Below are 14,909 nucleotides of genomic sequence, written 5' to 3' on the forward strand. Positions count from 1 at the left end.
AAATAGAAAGGAAGCACGCAAAAGCCGTCAATCTAATGCAAAGTGTGTGTTTTTGTTTTCTTCTCTATTTTTTGTTCTGCCCTCGCGTACAACGCACACAGGATGATGACGAAACGCGCCCAAGGACGCAGACGGTTCGGCAGGCGGAACTTCAAGCAGCGCTACTTCCGGCTTACGACGCAATCGCTTAGCTACGCCAAGGCGAAGGGAAAACGACCCATCTGTGATATACCGCTAACTGACATACTGGCTGTCGAACGGCTCAACGAACGGAGCTTTAAGATGCAGAACATTTTTCAGGTAAGGTTTCGAGAAAACGTCCCAGCCGCCGTTGCGCATTTACAAAACACAGGCGGTTTTTTTGGCGTAGTTCGCGTTTTCTAATGCGCTTTTAATTGTTTAATTGTGCCACAATATGATGGAGAGGGGTAGGAATAACTTGTTGCAAGCTTTGTAGGCCAATACATGTGTGTGTGTGCTTGCGTATGTTGTGAATGTTGCTACCCTTTCTTGTGTGCATTTGAAAACAATTCCTTCCCCATTTTCCCAATACAGAGTTATGGGAGCACGTGCGTCTGTATTACCTCCATATAATACTGCATATGGTTCCATTTTATCGAAGCAAAAGGGTGAAAAAAATGTCTCTAACACACCTTCACCAGTACAATGTGTGAGGGGGTTTAAAGGTGTTTCGAAACTCTCGCATTTTATGCCAAGAGGTGCCAACGAGGAAGGATTGGCACAAAGAACCGTACGCTTTTGCCGTCTTTATTATCTATTGTGGGGTAAAACCGAGTGACAGGCTAAACAGGGTGGAGTGACCGAGGAGCGGCCTACAATCAACATAATGATGGGAATGCGAAGGTACATTGCGGCAATCGCGTCGGCGCCCTACACTGCTCGCAGGGGCCGTAGGCGCACTATGCGTTTGGCCCACATCGGTGCAGCATAAGAATGGAGATGAATGAAATGAAAAGAATTTGGCCGCATAGAGCGAGTCACATGCAAACCGCATGAAGCATAGCACGAGACGCGACGACCGGGCGCAGGTTTCCAAATGGGTGTGTGTGTGTACGTCCAAAAAGGTTGTGCGCAAAGCGAGATGGTATGGTTGGTGTTGCTGCTGCAGCTGCTCGCAGGAAAAGACGCTTCGAACAATGGTTCGAGAAAACAATTGAATGAGCCACAGCCGGAGATGACGATTCAAGAAACGCGGGGAGCAGACACAACACTGTTCGCTGAAGAAACGCAATGCACACACGCCACACGACGAATACACCACTTACCCCTGCCGCCACCGCTAACCAGCTCTTTCAAAGGTGGAGCATGAAATAGTTTCCCTTTTTTTACTATTTCCCATTGGTTTTGTTGGCCCCCGCCAACACCGCCCATGTCTTAGCTGTGTATTGGGGCCACTCGCAAGACACAACGCTCCCCCCACGCGATATGCGCAACTAAGAAGCTTTGGACAGCTTTAATGGATCCGAACGGGAATGAAATATGTGTCCCAGGCTGGGATCGGGCTTTCTACCAATAGAAATGTTTAGAGCATTTGCTACCAGTGCCCGTGGTGCCGATAGAGGGGGAGTCACATTGATAGCGCAATACACGCACCCTCCCCCCGACACAGAGAGACTACTCGATAGTGCGCAAGCGTGTCCCCCAGTGAAGCAGCAAGCATGGTGGGAAAATGTTTTCCCCATTCATGAAAGCGCCTGTTTTCATAGCCGAGCCGTTTGTGTGTGTGTGTACGTCTCGCTCTGGCAAACGAGGGAGAAGGGTGGCAGGTTGGTTCGCGCAAACAACCACTTCATTCATTGTTAGCACGCTCTGCTGTGCTGCTGCGAAGACAAAGGCGCGCACACCCGGAGTTCATCGCACTTGAGGTGGTTGGTTTTTATGGGAAGGGAAGAAGAAACCCCCCCCCCCCATTCATGGAATCGCGCGCACACTAGTGGTGGTAATGATGCAAAAGGACCGCGAGGTCAGCCAAGGATGAATTTGTGTGTTACGGGCCCAGACCACGAACCTTAAACGGGTCTTTTCAAGCAAAGAAAAAAAACACAAATTGGACAGAAGGTTACATCTTTTAGAGTGCTTTCGACGAGTGTGTTGGTTGAAAAAATCAATGAAAATAAAGTTAAAAACGGGAATGAATTTGTTCGGTCACAAGAAGTGATTTTTTTTATATCTGAGTTAGTCACGCTCCATGAAGTGTTTGCTGCAATTACACTACGAATGCTTGGCTTAGTTAGTACATCAGGGAGCGTATCGAATACGGTATTGGCTCTGTTCTAAAAATACTAATAACCAGGCACTTTCAGCATCCGGCTGCACACTCTTGTTTCGCCCATTGGTGCATATCACTAATATGTATGCAATTGTAGCCCTCTCTCGGCGAGAGAATGCTTGCTAATTGGAGGTGCATGCGCCAAACCAATCACGCACCATTTTAAACATGCAAATGTGTGATTATCGATTCAAAAAATAAAAGCGCCTGCCATTCGCTCCATTATACATTCCGAGCACATATGCAACCCAATTTGCGATGCAACTCTTAATTGGCAGATCAACACTGACGCGAGGATGATGCAGTCGTGCAATCTTTACGCTCTCCCGAAAAGGGGCCACAATGAGAACATCACAGTGTGGCCGTGATATATGGCGCCAGCGTTTATGGTTTGAAGCGTGGAGCGAGCACTACTCCAGACCACCTTCCCCTTTTAAGGAGAAATATGCGCCGTGGTGTTTCTCCTTTTTGGGCTAGTGAAGCTATTTCGTGAAGCTTCATATATTCTAGACCGCTATAATTACGTCCGTTCTGGAAATTGGGTCACTGAACTGAACGAAATGAGTCCCAAGGGTCTAGGAAAGCGGGCAAGTAGACTTGATGAAGCCAATCGGCATTTGGGGATTCCATTGGAAAATCTATTGCTATGCCTAATAGTGTTTAGATAATTATAGCGATAGCTTCGTCCAGCTGCAGTAATTTAATTTATTTCGTTTTCTGCTTGTAGATAATCAAAAGAGACCAGCGACCCCTCTATGTACAAACGGCCAACTGTGTGGAGGAGAAGGAGTGGATCGATCTGCTCAGTAAGATCTGTCAAAACAACAAAGCTCGCCTGGTAAACTTTCACCCCCGAGCGTACATCAACAACGCGTGGACATGGTGAGTGGTTGGTGGAGCGTTGGAGGAGATTCAGCAAATCGAACAGTAAATAACGAATTCTTTCTCCCCTTTATCTCCCTTTTCCTGCAGTTGCAACGAAAGCGATCAGTATGCGCCCGGCTGCACGCCCGTGTCTTCCTCCAGCCCAATCCAGATGGATCTGGCCACCGCGCTCGACCCGGCTCGGGACCTTCAGCGGCTCCACTCGCTAATCATTGCCAACATCAACAGTCTGGAGGTGCTGGATCCGGCCCTAAACGGTACGGCCTACGAGGACCCGATGGCGGCGCGGATAACAATCAAAAAGCTGAACGAGATCGCTACCACGCTGGAGCAGATCCACCGGAAGTACAAGTCGATGCTGGCGCGCGACCTCAAGTACGGAAGCCGGCAGGCACCGATCGGTGACGACAACTATCTACACATGCCGCGGTCCGGCTTTACGGCCGCGGTAATGGCAGCCGCAGCGGCGGCAGCTGCAGCCGCTGCCACCACCAACACCACCGGCGCCTCTAACACCGCTGGTGTTAACGGTTCCTCATCTAACAACTCCTCCTCCTGCCTGTCCAACAGTGGCAGTAGCGCGGTGGGTATCATGGGTGGTGGTGGCGGTGCCGGTACCGGAACGGTCGGCCTTACTCCCATCACCGTTACGACGCAGCACTATCCCGATGCCGGTTTGGCTCACTTTTTCCCCCACCGGGGCATGCTGGTGCGCAGCGCAGACGGTGGTGGTGATCCGCTGACGCAATGCTAGCGGCGACACGGCCAGGAAGGGCCTACTGTCCGAGCGACGACAGCGACGACGATACACGCAATACTCGACGAAGGTGACGACGACGACGACGACGACGGGGCGTGCTAAAGCGCGTGCTCTGAACCGCACGGGACAATCATCATGTGAACTACACACTCCCATTTTTCCATTAAGTAACCACACACGCACACAGTCACACGACCGTATTCTGGACGTATGGCGCACAGAAAGAACCATAGGACGGACGCGTTTAATTTATTTATTTTTATAGATTGGAGAATTTATTTAGTATTTGTTTAGGTTTGCTTGTTTTCTTTCTTTTTCTAGGGGGGTTTTTCCCCTCGCTGTTAACGTTAACGTTAGCGTATCCCCTCTCTCCTCTTGCCTTAAGCAGTGGCGCAATCGTTGAATGTTCGAACACTGTCGAATGATAGTGAGTTATGTGTAGGACACGATATTGATTGCCCATGGCGTTAACGAGTGGTAGTAGCAGGGAAATGGAAACAATCAGCATTAAGCTTGTAGCGCCTCAAAATTAGTACGTATTTGTGTGGTCGATCGAGAGTTTTCAATCACAACGTGTTTTTTTTTTTTGTTTTGTTAATCCTTGTTTTACACTTTTGGACGGGATATCTTTGCAAAGGTTTGCACACAATCACGGTGTGCTGTAGCTGTGAAACCTGCCTAGTGGCTTAGCAATCATTCGATGTTGTACAACACACTTAAAACGATTGTATCATTGCAGGATTGTAAATTGTGTGGACTTTTGATTGGACTTACTAGACAATTTTCTTTACACAGTTTAGGCCTTTATAGAAGAAACTTTGAAATTATTCCTTTGTAGTTTCCTGACTGTGCGTTGCAATACTAATTACCGTCGGGGGGAAGTTGGGGTAACCGTTACACATGTACGTTAAGCGCTCTCTAGCCATTAATACACAGAACGAACTGTGTTGCACAAAACAAAAGGTGTGTCCTGTGCGCACATTTCCCCCAGTCTGATTAACAACAAACCATTCCACAGCAGGGACCGGTACACCGGACGCAACAAACACAACGGTTAGTGTTTTTGTGTTGTTCTTCTTCCTCCTCCTTAATGTTAGCAGGTGGTGTGGGGATTTATTGAACAAATTTAAAGCGATAAGTGGAATAGCTCGCTATTTGTTGTATTTTTTTTCCTTTGGCCCACCCTTAAACATAAACCTAACCCAACACGGAATACGGATCTATACATTCTTCGCGCATTACTGGTAACACACGATTCTGCCTCAACTATACACAGAAAGTGAAACAACGCAAAAAAAAACTGTTATGTAAAATAGGAAAACCAAAACCCCCATCAGCTGAATTAATAACGTTTAAATAAGTATAAGCAGCAACTAGACTAAATATTCTGTTACGGCGCCGCCCTACACATTTAACTAACAGCCTACAAAACAAATCTGATCATTTGACTTATACTATACGCGGGAATCTACTCACGGCCTGTGCCCGAAAGGAACAGTATCAAGTCCACCGAGTCGAGGTGTCGCTTGCTAATTTTGGTTGCAATCTCAAATGGTAATTTAAGCGGCCAGCGTATTGTTTTTGTGCTTGTTTTGTTTTTTTTTGCTATAACTTTACATAAATCTGCATTCCTGTGGCCGACCGAAGAAAAAAGGCCAATCAATTCAGCAGACGATCTGGCAGATGATATTGAATGTTACAGGGTTGTCAGGAGTTATCATACTTGTGTGATGCTTTCATGACTCTGTCTTACGGAAAATGAACTTTATATGATGAGAATTGGACTCTTTAACACCCTTTTTGGACAAATTCAATAGGAATTTCCAATGAGTCTGTCCAAAAAGAAGGGTGCCATAAAGTCCAATTATCATCATATATAAGTTCATTTCCCGTAAGAAGGGTTCAAGAAAGCATCCCACAGCTATGAGAACCACCGAAATAAACTCTGTACTTTACGTGCGTGTGTGTGTGTGTGTGTTGTATGACACAAACGCACCCAAGTACCCAAGGACGTACGGTGGCGGTGCATCCCTTAATCCTACCGCAGGATAAGGAAGCAAATGATTCGAATTTATATCGTAAGACTACTCTACACACGCCTACACACCTTCACACCAGCAATGTGTTTGGGCATGGTGAGGGAAACGAGAACCGACCGATGTTTGTTGTTGTTGTTCATTTATATTTTACACGTCTATACATGCATATATGACTAAATGACTTCTTAAATGTTGACATTAAGCGGAATGCGGCGGGGGTTGTTTAGCGCGACTGTAGAGCGTTGAAGAAAGCAGCGCACACAAGGTGGTTAAAGCCAGCACCAAAATAACTTTATATGCACCGTAACACTACAAACAAAAAACCACCCCAGGCACCAGGCACAGCGAGTTTTAACTATTAGAAAGCAAATTCGTACTCAAGATGCAACATTTGCATCGACAGGCGAGTAGACTAAGTAAGATATACCGACGGGAGGGAGATAGAAGGGCTCCCGAAATATGTCCACAATTTGAATTTCTTCAGTGTGAAAATGAGAATGGATCTCTCGACATCAGAGAGGAGGAGGAGCAGGAGGAGGGTCGAAGCATTGATGATGTGTAGAGCACCAACAAGTAAGATAGAGCATCAGCAGCAGCCTTTTTAAAAACAATGGAAAACAAACACCACACCAACAGAACTAGGGAAAACAAACACAGAAACAGCGTACTGAATGTATAGATAAACTCTAATTAGATGAAGAAGAAAAGAAGAAGAAAAAATATTATAAAACATCAGCAAAGAATAATCCCACCCATATTTGCGGTGTAAAGAGAGGTACTACTAAATTACCAAACTGTTCATCATCTCAACCTTTTTTTTTTCATTTTAGTGTAAAACAAACAAACAAAAGCGTATGTGATTGTACAAGAGCTACACAGCTACGTGAGATGAGCGAACGGCGGGTGGAGGACTCTATTTATTAGGGAGCAGCAAAAAGAAAAGCATCAGAAGTTAAACGCAAACCCCTGTCTACACAGTTGCATTCGAGACAATTGGTGTGAAAAGAGAAGACCAGTCAATCAGTGTACTTGTTGCACTTTGGTGAGAGCTATCCTTCTCGAATCTCAATATTAGTGTACCGAAAAATGCATCTCCCTGGTAAACGTGTCTTTTTGAAGCTATTATGAAAGGTAACACATTTTTATTAAAACATCATCATACATTCGATGGGTTGAAGTTGTTAAAGAAAGCAATTAATGCCGTTTGGAGCACCTAGTTGGTATAATTGCTGTACCATTTCTGGGAACCAGCGATACGTTTCCCGCACGGTCGTAATCACCAGAACATGTCGTCTCTGTATTGCACAAAAATATGTGTTGTTTTTTTGTTTGTTTCTTTGTTTGTTTGGGTTTGGTTGCGTGGCAGTTTGGTAAAAAAAGTGGCTAAGAAAACGATAGAACGCTGTAGAATGAGTATAGTGCAAAATTGTAGTACACTATTTGCGTTTCTTTCTTTGTGTAAATGTTCAGCAGATTCGGTTATTGTGAATGAAAAGGGGATTAAGGGCGATTAAGTTCAGCGGACAAAGGGCAAAGTGCGAGCAGATGGCAAAGAAGTATACTGTAGTGGGAAGAGGAGCAAAAAAGCAGGCAATTTGTATTTTAGGTAGGAGAAAGTAACAAAACGGAAACTCTACTTTCGCACAATGAGAGCAATGGAAGTGTGTGTGCGTGTGTGTGTGTGTGTGTGTGTGTGTGTGTGAGAGAGAGAGAGAGAGAGAGAGAGAGAGAGAGAGAGAGAGCGACGAGACGAAACGAGGGGCTGAAAAAAGAGGAACCTGTGGAATATTAGGAAAATATGCTAAACAATTGACGCATATTCTATACATAGATCGATTGAACTATATAATTATTATTATTATTTTTATTTTTATTATTATTATATTAATATTATTAATTTTATTGTAGATACATTATTAATGTGTCGGTTTGTTTGTTAGCCCGTAAGTGAAGGACCGTGGAAAAGATAACTTAAAAACAAACACTGAGTGAACTGTTACAAAACAATACTTCACTGCTCCTGATTATGAGATAAAGGATAAGAAATCAAACATTTGAAAACAATACGGTGGTTCAGTATATTTTCTCTTTGCAAAGAAAGAAACCAACGATGGATGGTGGTATCAGTGTATGGCTTTGTAGAAACAAATACAGTTGAAAAAAAGTTGCCAGTTGGGGGATACTTTCTCGAGTGTGTGGCATAATTGCACAACCCTATGTGGATATTAATCTTAATAGACATGCTCGAGCAAATGTGCAAAAAGGCCATTGACATCACCTCTACAAGCTGTATAGGTGTTATTGTTATTAAATTATCCATTATTCAATTAACACCTTAGAAAACTGTGACTAAAACTTTCAAATGCATGTATGGACGTCAGCGCCATCTAGCCGTGAGACAGTGTACTAAAGGGACTTAAGGGGGTAACTTCAATCCTTTACTGTGTTTGCAACCGTTCGTACATTTCGGAATGGAGCGTTTTTTTACACAATAGTAAACATACTCACACACACACACACACGTATTGTTGCATCTCTTGTTCATGATTTTCTAGTTAGACTTTATTAGCTTTTTTATGAAATTTCTAGCTTATCATCAATCATTACCTTGCCTAAACGAATTGTTGTGATCAACTTACGAAACTATCAAGGATCTTCGCACAAACACCTTGCGTTGTATCAGAGCTGAGTCGTTTTTGTTTGTTTGTAGCATTTCTCTGCACGAATTACTTTACATCACCATCATTATTACCACACCTTCGTTTACCATCCTACACTTTTCCACTCGCCCCCTAGTTAGAACTTATCCCGATTAGCGTACCTAATACGTTTGTCCTTTATCTCGCCACACTATAGTTCACACGAGGGCCGTGTTTCCTTTCTCTATTTGATGTACTGATTTGCCGTACTGTTTTGTGAGCTAACCCAAAAAAAAACCCTATTTCTGTCTGCCGACGGAAAGTGCCGATATCGTTTACCGATATCGAACACACTGTCCTACATGAATTAGTGTTCTTTTACTGCAATCGTTGGTTGGAGCTTGACCTTTTTTGTTCATCGTTCTAACTATTCGTTTCCATTGGCCGTGGCTTGATACATGCGAGCTACATTACGGGACCACCCCAGATAAGACAGACGATCCCACGCAGTTGGTACATACTTTGCTAATGTACGTGATGTGTAATGAAAACTGTAGATTTTACATACAAAAAAAAAGTGTAAAACTAAGTTCAACCGTGTCGCATGTTTGGGCTCATTCTAGCAGTAGGTTACATTTAAACAGCGTGTCTCTTTCTATTGATACACGCTTTGAACCTGTGATGAACGGTTTATCGGCTACTTCACGGGACGATGCATGTCACCAAGTCAAAACAAAAAAAATCTTTAACGAAGGGAGAAAATGTTAGAAAATAAATCACGAATCCAACAAAGTACAATTTCCACAGAGTCCACTGTCTGAATAATAAAACATAATCGTATCAAATAAAGAAATGTGCGAAGACAGTGCTGGATGTAGTTGTTGTTGCTGCTGCTGCTGCTACTGCTGCAAGAAAGCATTTGCAGCCAGGGGGGGCGTGCGATCAGTTGGCTACCACAATCCGGATGAGAATAGACTTCGGCCAAGCTACTATTGCCAGATGCCCGCATAGTTGCCTATCAGTGTGGCCGGTAACGGTCCGCCGGCGGTGAAGAGTCGCGTACCACTGCTGTCGTAACAGTGCGTGTAGATAGCCGGCGAGTACTTGTTCTGCTGGAAACCGTCAATTTCCTCGTCGGGAAATTGGGCCTGAAAGTAATAGAGCGAACAGAGCGTGTCATTCATCTAATCACCTTCGATCCCAACAAAAAAAAAAAAAAAACGCCCTAATCGAACGCCTTCATACCACATAGCCTTTGCTAGCTTTCAGTACAACCGTACGGGAAGAGTTAATGCACGACTCGAGATATTTGCCGGCCCGTATGTCGAAGAACATCAGCATTCCCATGCCAGTGCCGATGGTAAGGATGTTGCCCTGGAAGCTTGCCGAACGTATCCCGCAGCCGCTGTAGCGTGATGCAATCTTTTTCACAGCCTGTGAGTATTGTCAAGGGGAAAGCAGGGAACGAACATTAACCTGTGTACGAATGCACTCCATCCGCCTCTCGTCCAATAATTGCTCCAATTACCTGCAGTGTCCTCGGGTCGAGCAGCAACGTGTACGAACGACACCCTACCGCATACAGACCGTTCGGTTGGCAAGCTATGCACACGTTCTCCTGACAGTTCGGCAGCTTCCGGGACAGCTTTTGCGAGAACGTTTCCGCGTTGAACAGATGCATATAGCCGTTCAGCGACAGTAGCGCCAGCTCGCGATACTCCTTGTTGAAGCAGATGGCCCGTATCTTCTGCGCTCCGCGGCACTCCTTCACCGCGATCGGCGAGATGTGCGCATAGCTCGGAACGTCCGGCTGCTGCTGCTGCTGCTGCTGCTGGTCCCCCTCCTCCTCGCCGTCCTTCGCCACCGGGAAGTCCATCAGATCTTCGTTGACGCGCCACAGCGCGAGCTTGGTATCGCGCGACCCGGACACCAGGAACTGATCGTCCAGCCAGCACATATCGAACACCCAGTCCCGGTGCGCGTTCTCGCCAATGCAGAGCGGATCGAGCGTGGGCAACCGGTACAGCGCAATGTCGGCCGAGTGGCGCGCGCCGGTCGCCAGCAGGCTGTGGCTCGGATTGATCTGGCACGCGTGTATGCCGGACTGCGTGTCGGGGCTGGCGCCGTGGCTGTTCGGCAGCGTCGGTATTGCGTCCACCCGCCGCATGTTCACGTCGTACACCATCAGCTTATTGCACTTGGTACCGAACACGACCTGCCGGTTGCTGAGCCACTGCGAGCAGAACACCTTGTTGATGTTGCCGAGCGCGATCGGCGTTTCGCGAAACATGTCGTGCGTCAGGATGTGCCTGCTGGCGTACGCCGGATCGATCGTCCGCTCATCGCTCAAGTCTGATTCTCTGCTTCTAATGTAGTCTACGAAGTTATACGAGGTGCTGAGCACCTGGTGCTGCTGGCTCGGCGTTTCCTCCTCGCTGTCGCTGTCCTCGTACGTGACGAAGTCGTCCGGCTTGTCCGGCTTGCGGCGGCGCTCCTGGCGCAGCGTTCGGTTCCGGATGCGACGGTCCTCCAGCCGGCTCGGAATGTAGCAGCTCGGCCGCTGCCCCGACACGGGCCGCTTTAACGTTTTGGACATGTTGAACCGTGTGTGGCACGGGTTGGTGGTGCAGCTGGTTCTGCTTCGGCGCTGCCCCCTGTATCCGTCAATCCAGTCGTTCCGCCCCTCTAAGGTATCGAACAGTGCACCGAAACCACCGCAACATTCAGCTGTTTCTCTTCCGCCGTGTACACCACAACGGATCTGACCACCACGGGTAGTGGCCGGGGTGTATGTGTATGTGTGGGGGGTGATGGAGTGCGCGACACCGAGAGGCGCTAGTGGTAAAATGGGACAACGGAGCGGAGACACAAGCAGCCTCAGACCACTCTCATAGGAAGGTACGGGGCCTTCCGTAGCTTTTCCTGAGCGCGGGTTTTAACATTATCACTCACTTTGGTCAAATTACACGCAAAGAAAAATGTTTACATTCAGCTTTACGCAGCTCGCAGGGCGTAAATTTGGTAAGAAAAATCACTGGTCGTGCAGTTCTGGTTTTCGTAAGAAAAATTCTTTGCTTCGATTTGACAATCAAAAGCACAGGGTGCCTCCGAACGTGAGTGTTTGTTTTCACCTGAAAGCGTCAGAAATGAAAACGCACGGATGACACGAACTGCTTCACCACACGCTTGGACAGTGGTATTTGGAAGAAAAAAAAATGAGATAATTTTATTTAATCTTCCTGGAAAATCTTTTGAAATTTGTGAATTTTAAAAAAGATAATGGTAGCCGGTACTTTTCTTTGAGATTAACACAATGATCTGATTTATTTTTATTGAAAATGTTTTTTTTTCCACTCGACGGCGTTATGAATGACCCACAAAGCGAACATAGTGCAGGCTTTGTTGTGATTTACAATTTAAAAACAAACGATGTGCGTCCGCTTCCTTTGGTTCCGCATACGCATTTTAATTGAGCTTTAATTTTCCTTTATCTATTGCCGAAACAGTCATTACATGTGTATTTTGTGTCTTGTTTAAGTGTCGTGTTGTTTGCATCAGTTTCAATGTGTTTTAAACATGAAGAGCGTGGAAGAGATAGAAGATTTTTACGGTGTGTATTTGTTGGTGAGCAAAAGCCCCAATCCCAAATTTGCCGGTCGCACCTACATTGGCTATACTGTTGATCCGAACCGACGCATAAAGCAACATAATCGTGGAGAAGATGCTGGCGGTGCTAGGCGAACATCCAACCGTGGTCCATGGTAATGCATCCTCTATTTCAGCTTGGCCGGCTTTGTTGTTTTAATTTGTTTTTTTTTTCTCATTTGCCTTTTCCCAGGACGATGGTGCTAATTGTACATGGCTTTCCGAACAACATCTCTGCACTACGGGTAGGTTTGAAGGAGAGAAAACAGTCTAATAGGAAACGCAAGTAAATGCTATTGTCTCTTTTCTAGTTCGAATGGGCATGGCAGCAGCCTCGCGTTTCCCGCCGGCTTAAGCAAATCCCCGAGCTGCAGAAAAAGTTACGCAAAGAATCGAACTTCGAGTACAACTTTCGCATACTGACGGAGATGTTGCGAATGGGACCGTGGAACCGATTGCCACTCGTCGTCCGCTGGTTTGCGGATGAATTTCATCGGGAATTCGAGGCACGTCGATTGACGCTACCGGCGGCTACATTCCGCGCGCGTTTCCGCCATATCTTAAAACCGCCGTATCTAATCCTCGTTTCAGGTTGGGAAAAAGCCACCCCTACACATGCCCATCTGTTTCGGTCGTATCAAGAAGGTGAGGCGGAAGAAAGCGAAGAAGCAACCGATTGAAGGGCGGCACACTGTGCATCCGCCACCGGCCAAACAAACCGTATCGAATCGGGCGAAGAATAGTAAAATAGCGATCAATTACGATTTCGATGAGTACGATCTGCTTGTAATGGGTGGTGAGAAAATCGATGATGCCAGTGGTGCTGCTGTAAACCGCCCCAGTGTGCCACCGATTATGCCAGCGACAACTATGCCAGCCGACGAGAGTGTGGTGATTAGTTCTGACTCCGAGAGTGACAACGGCAGGGCAGAAGGAGAGCATGCTTCACAATCTACGGCGCAAAAGTGTACCATCTGCGCTGGTGAGCTAATGCTGGAGCAGGAGGAGGAGAAGGAGAAGGGGGACGCTGAACGGAGGCAGGGTGATTTAATTTTAAGATGCTTACAGTCACGATGTCCGTTGGCCTGTCATGTGGAGTGTTTGGCCGAACTGGTCCTAGAACCGGGTCAGTACGTTCCGGTCGAAGGCGACTGTCCGCACTGCGAGGGGCACTTTCTGTGGGGTGACATCATACGCAAAGCGAACGGTTGTAGCGATTTGGTAGACGATACAGACAACGTTGACCCAGTTGTGTTGGATGAGGTGTCGGATGAAGGTGAATAAACTGGGTGCCGTGTGTTGAAGGAAGTGGAAGCTTTAAAGAGAAGCATATGGTAAGATCTACTACCACTATTAGATTATTAAATAATAAGTAATGTGTGGCACATGTTATGTAGTCACATCATCGAGATTCGTTGCATTGTCGAGCGCTGTGTTGTCTGGTATCATTCTAAGAATGGAGCTAGACAACGGTATTTCAGTGTAAAATCACGTTTAAATTTTGATATAAAAGCTATAAAATGCTGAGCAAATTCAATGCAGGAACTTTAGCAGTGTTAGCCTCCTTGTGAAAAGAAGACCTGAAAATACATGCCAACTTTTTTCACTGCTTTAAATCTTCCAAAATTGGCTTAACAGTTATGCAGTTAAATTTTGTAAATAAAGCGATTGACTCACAGCCAAACAATTGGTGCCTTAGAGACAAAAATAGGTGAGTTAGAGTCAAAATTTAGCGGCAACGACTCTTAAATCCTATGAGCTACAGCCAACAGTACGCATATTATCAGTGAAAGGTTTTGCTGAGAATATGAGTAAATGGTTAAACATTTCAGATCTTTAAGGTAAAGATTGAGTCAAGCACGGGACGATACGAGAAAAGAAAAATCTTCTCGGAATTACTATAAAACACACAACGGTTCTCGATGCATCAAAAGCACGATTCTTCCGCACTGAAATTAATAATAATAAATAAATAGATAACCGAACACTATAAAGACTAAATAAAAAAAAAAACAAAATGCAGTTCTCTGCCCAAATAATGAAGTCGCCGTCTTTTAAAACAAAGCTGAACAGTTTAACACTGCCCAATCCATCGAAATAGTTGCTTGAGTGTACTCTGGTTTAAGATTGTGGGTAAAAAAAATGTACCATGAAATAATACAGTCCCTTGTTACTAATGTTTAACATTTCCTTCAATTTCATGTCAGCTTCTCTGAAGAAAGCCCCGATTTGTGTATTGGACAACCCTGAGCGAGAAACATTTCTCCCGTACTGCTTTGAAAGGGGTGGAAAATTGGGAGAGCGTGAGAAGAAAGCGAGAGAGAGAGAGAGAAAGAGCGCCATACGGGGAGCAATGGCAATAACGAGCTTCCGGAGCTTACCACGGTACCGATCTTAGCTGCCGGTGATCATTCTGTCCCTAGCAACCAGTCTAGTAGCACGAGGCCGAGCCTGCGCAGAAGAAACCGTCCGCTTGCTTTGTTTGCTTCCGGTTTGTTGCAACAAGTTGCATGTTAGGTGCATTGGATTAGCATCAGCTTACACTACTGATCAATTTGCTTCGATCGGAAAGTAATACGAGACCTAAGTGAAACCGTCAAATTCAAATCACAGCAAACCGTACGACCCTAACTGTGCGTTTAGTGCCGTAA

At 45.7% G+C, this 14,909-nt stretch overlaps 3 protein-coding genes across 5 annotated transcripts in view; 2 read left to right on the forward strand and 1 right to left on the reverse strand.

Annotated features, from left to right (window-relative positions):
• The window catches only part of LOC121601139 (GTPase-activating protein), a 29,086-nt gene extending 21,048 nt beyond the window's left edge, over positions 1 to 8,038 (forward strand). For both annotated transcript variants that reach the window (XM_041929937.1, XM_041929944.1), the window contains 3 exons: positions 102 to 300; positions 3,018 to 3,172; positions 3,263 to 8,038. In XM_041929937.1, the coding sequence (XP_041785871.1) occupies positions 102 to 300; positions 3,018 to 3,172; positions 3,263 to 3,929 (1,021 nt within the window). In that variant the 3' untranslated portion in view covers positions 3,930 to 8,038. The remainder of the gene's footprint in view (positions 1 to 101; positions 301 to 3,017; positions 3,173 to 3,262) is intronic.
• Positions 8,039 to 8,497: 459 nt separating this feature from the next.
• On the reverse strand, positions 8,498 to 11,548 carry LOC121601156 (DDB1- and CUL4-associated factor 12). Its single transcript, XM_041929955.1, has 3 exons — positions 10,142 to 11,548; positions 9,859 to 10,047; positions 8,498 to 9,761 (listed from the first exon to the last, which is right to left on the reverse strand). Exons 1-3 carry the CDS (start codon positions 11,207 to 11,209, stop codon positions 9,603 to 9,605), a joined length of 1,416 nt encoding a protein of 471 aa, XP_041785889.1. The 5' UTR covers positions 11,210 to 11,548; the 3' UTR covers positions 8,498 to 9,602.
• Positions 11,549 to 11,992: 444 nt separating this feature from the next.
• LOC121590008 (structure-specific endonuclease subunit SLX1 homolog) lies at positions 11,993 to 14,542 on the forward strand. 2 transcript variants are annotated; one of them, XR_006004380.1, is made up of 5 exons: positions 11,993 to 12,374; positions 12,452 to 12,503; positions 12,570 to 12,764; positions 12,850 to 13,592; positions 14,466 to 14,542. XR_006004380.1 is itself a non-coding variant. In XM_041909327.1 (4 exons), the coding sequence occupies exons 1-4, from the start codon at positions 12,190 to 12,192 to the stop codon at positions 13,540 to 13,542; spliced, it is 1,125 nt and encodes a 374-aa protein (XP_041765261.1). In that variant the 5' UTR covers positions 11,993 to 12,189; the 3' UTR covers positions 13,543 to 14,449. The 2 variants fall into 2 exon arrangements, 1 of the variants encoding a protein (XP_041765261.1); XM_041909327.1 differs by lacking the exon at positions 14,466 to 14,542 and having other exon boundaries at positions 12,850 to 14,449.
• The last annotated feature ends 367 nt before the right edge of the window (positions 14,543 to 14,909 follow it).

The sequence above is a fragment of the Anopheles merus genome, chromosome 2R (assembly GCF_017562075.2).
Source record: "Anopheles merus strain MAF chromosome 2R, AmerM5.1, whole genome shotgun sequence".
In the NCBI taxonomy this organism is placed as follows: domain Eukaryota; kingdom Metazoa; phylum Arthropoda; class Insecta; order Diptera; family Culicidae; genus Anopheles; species Anopheles merus.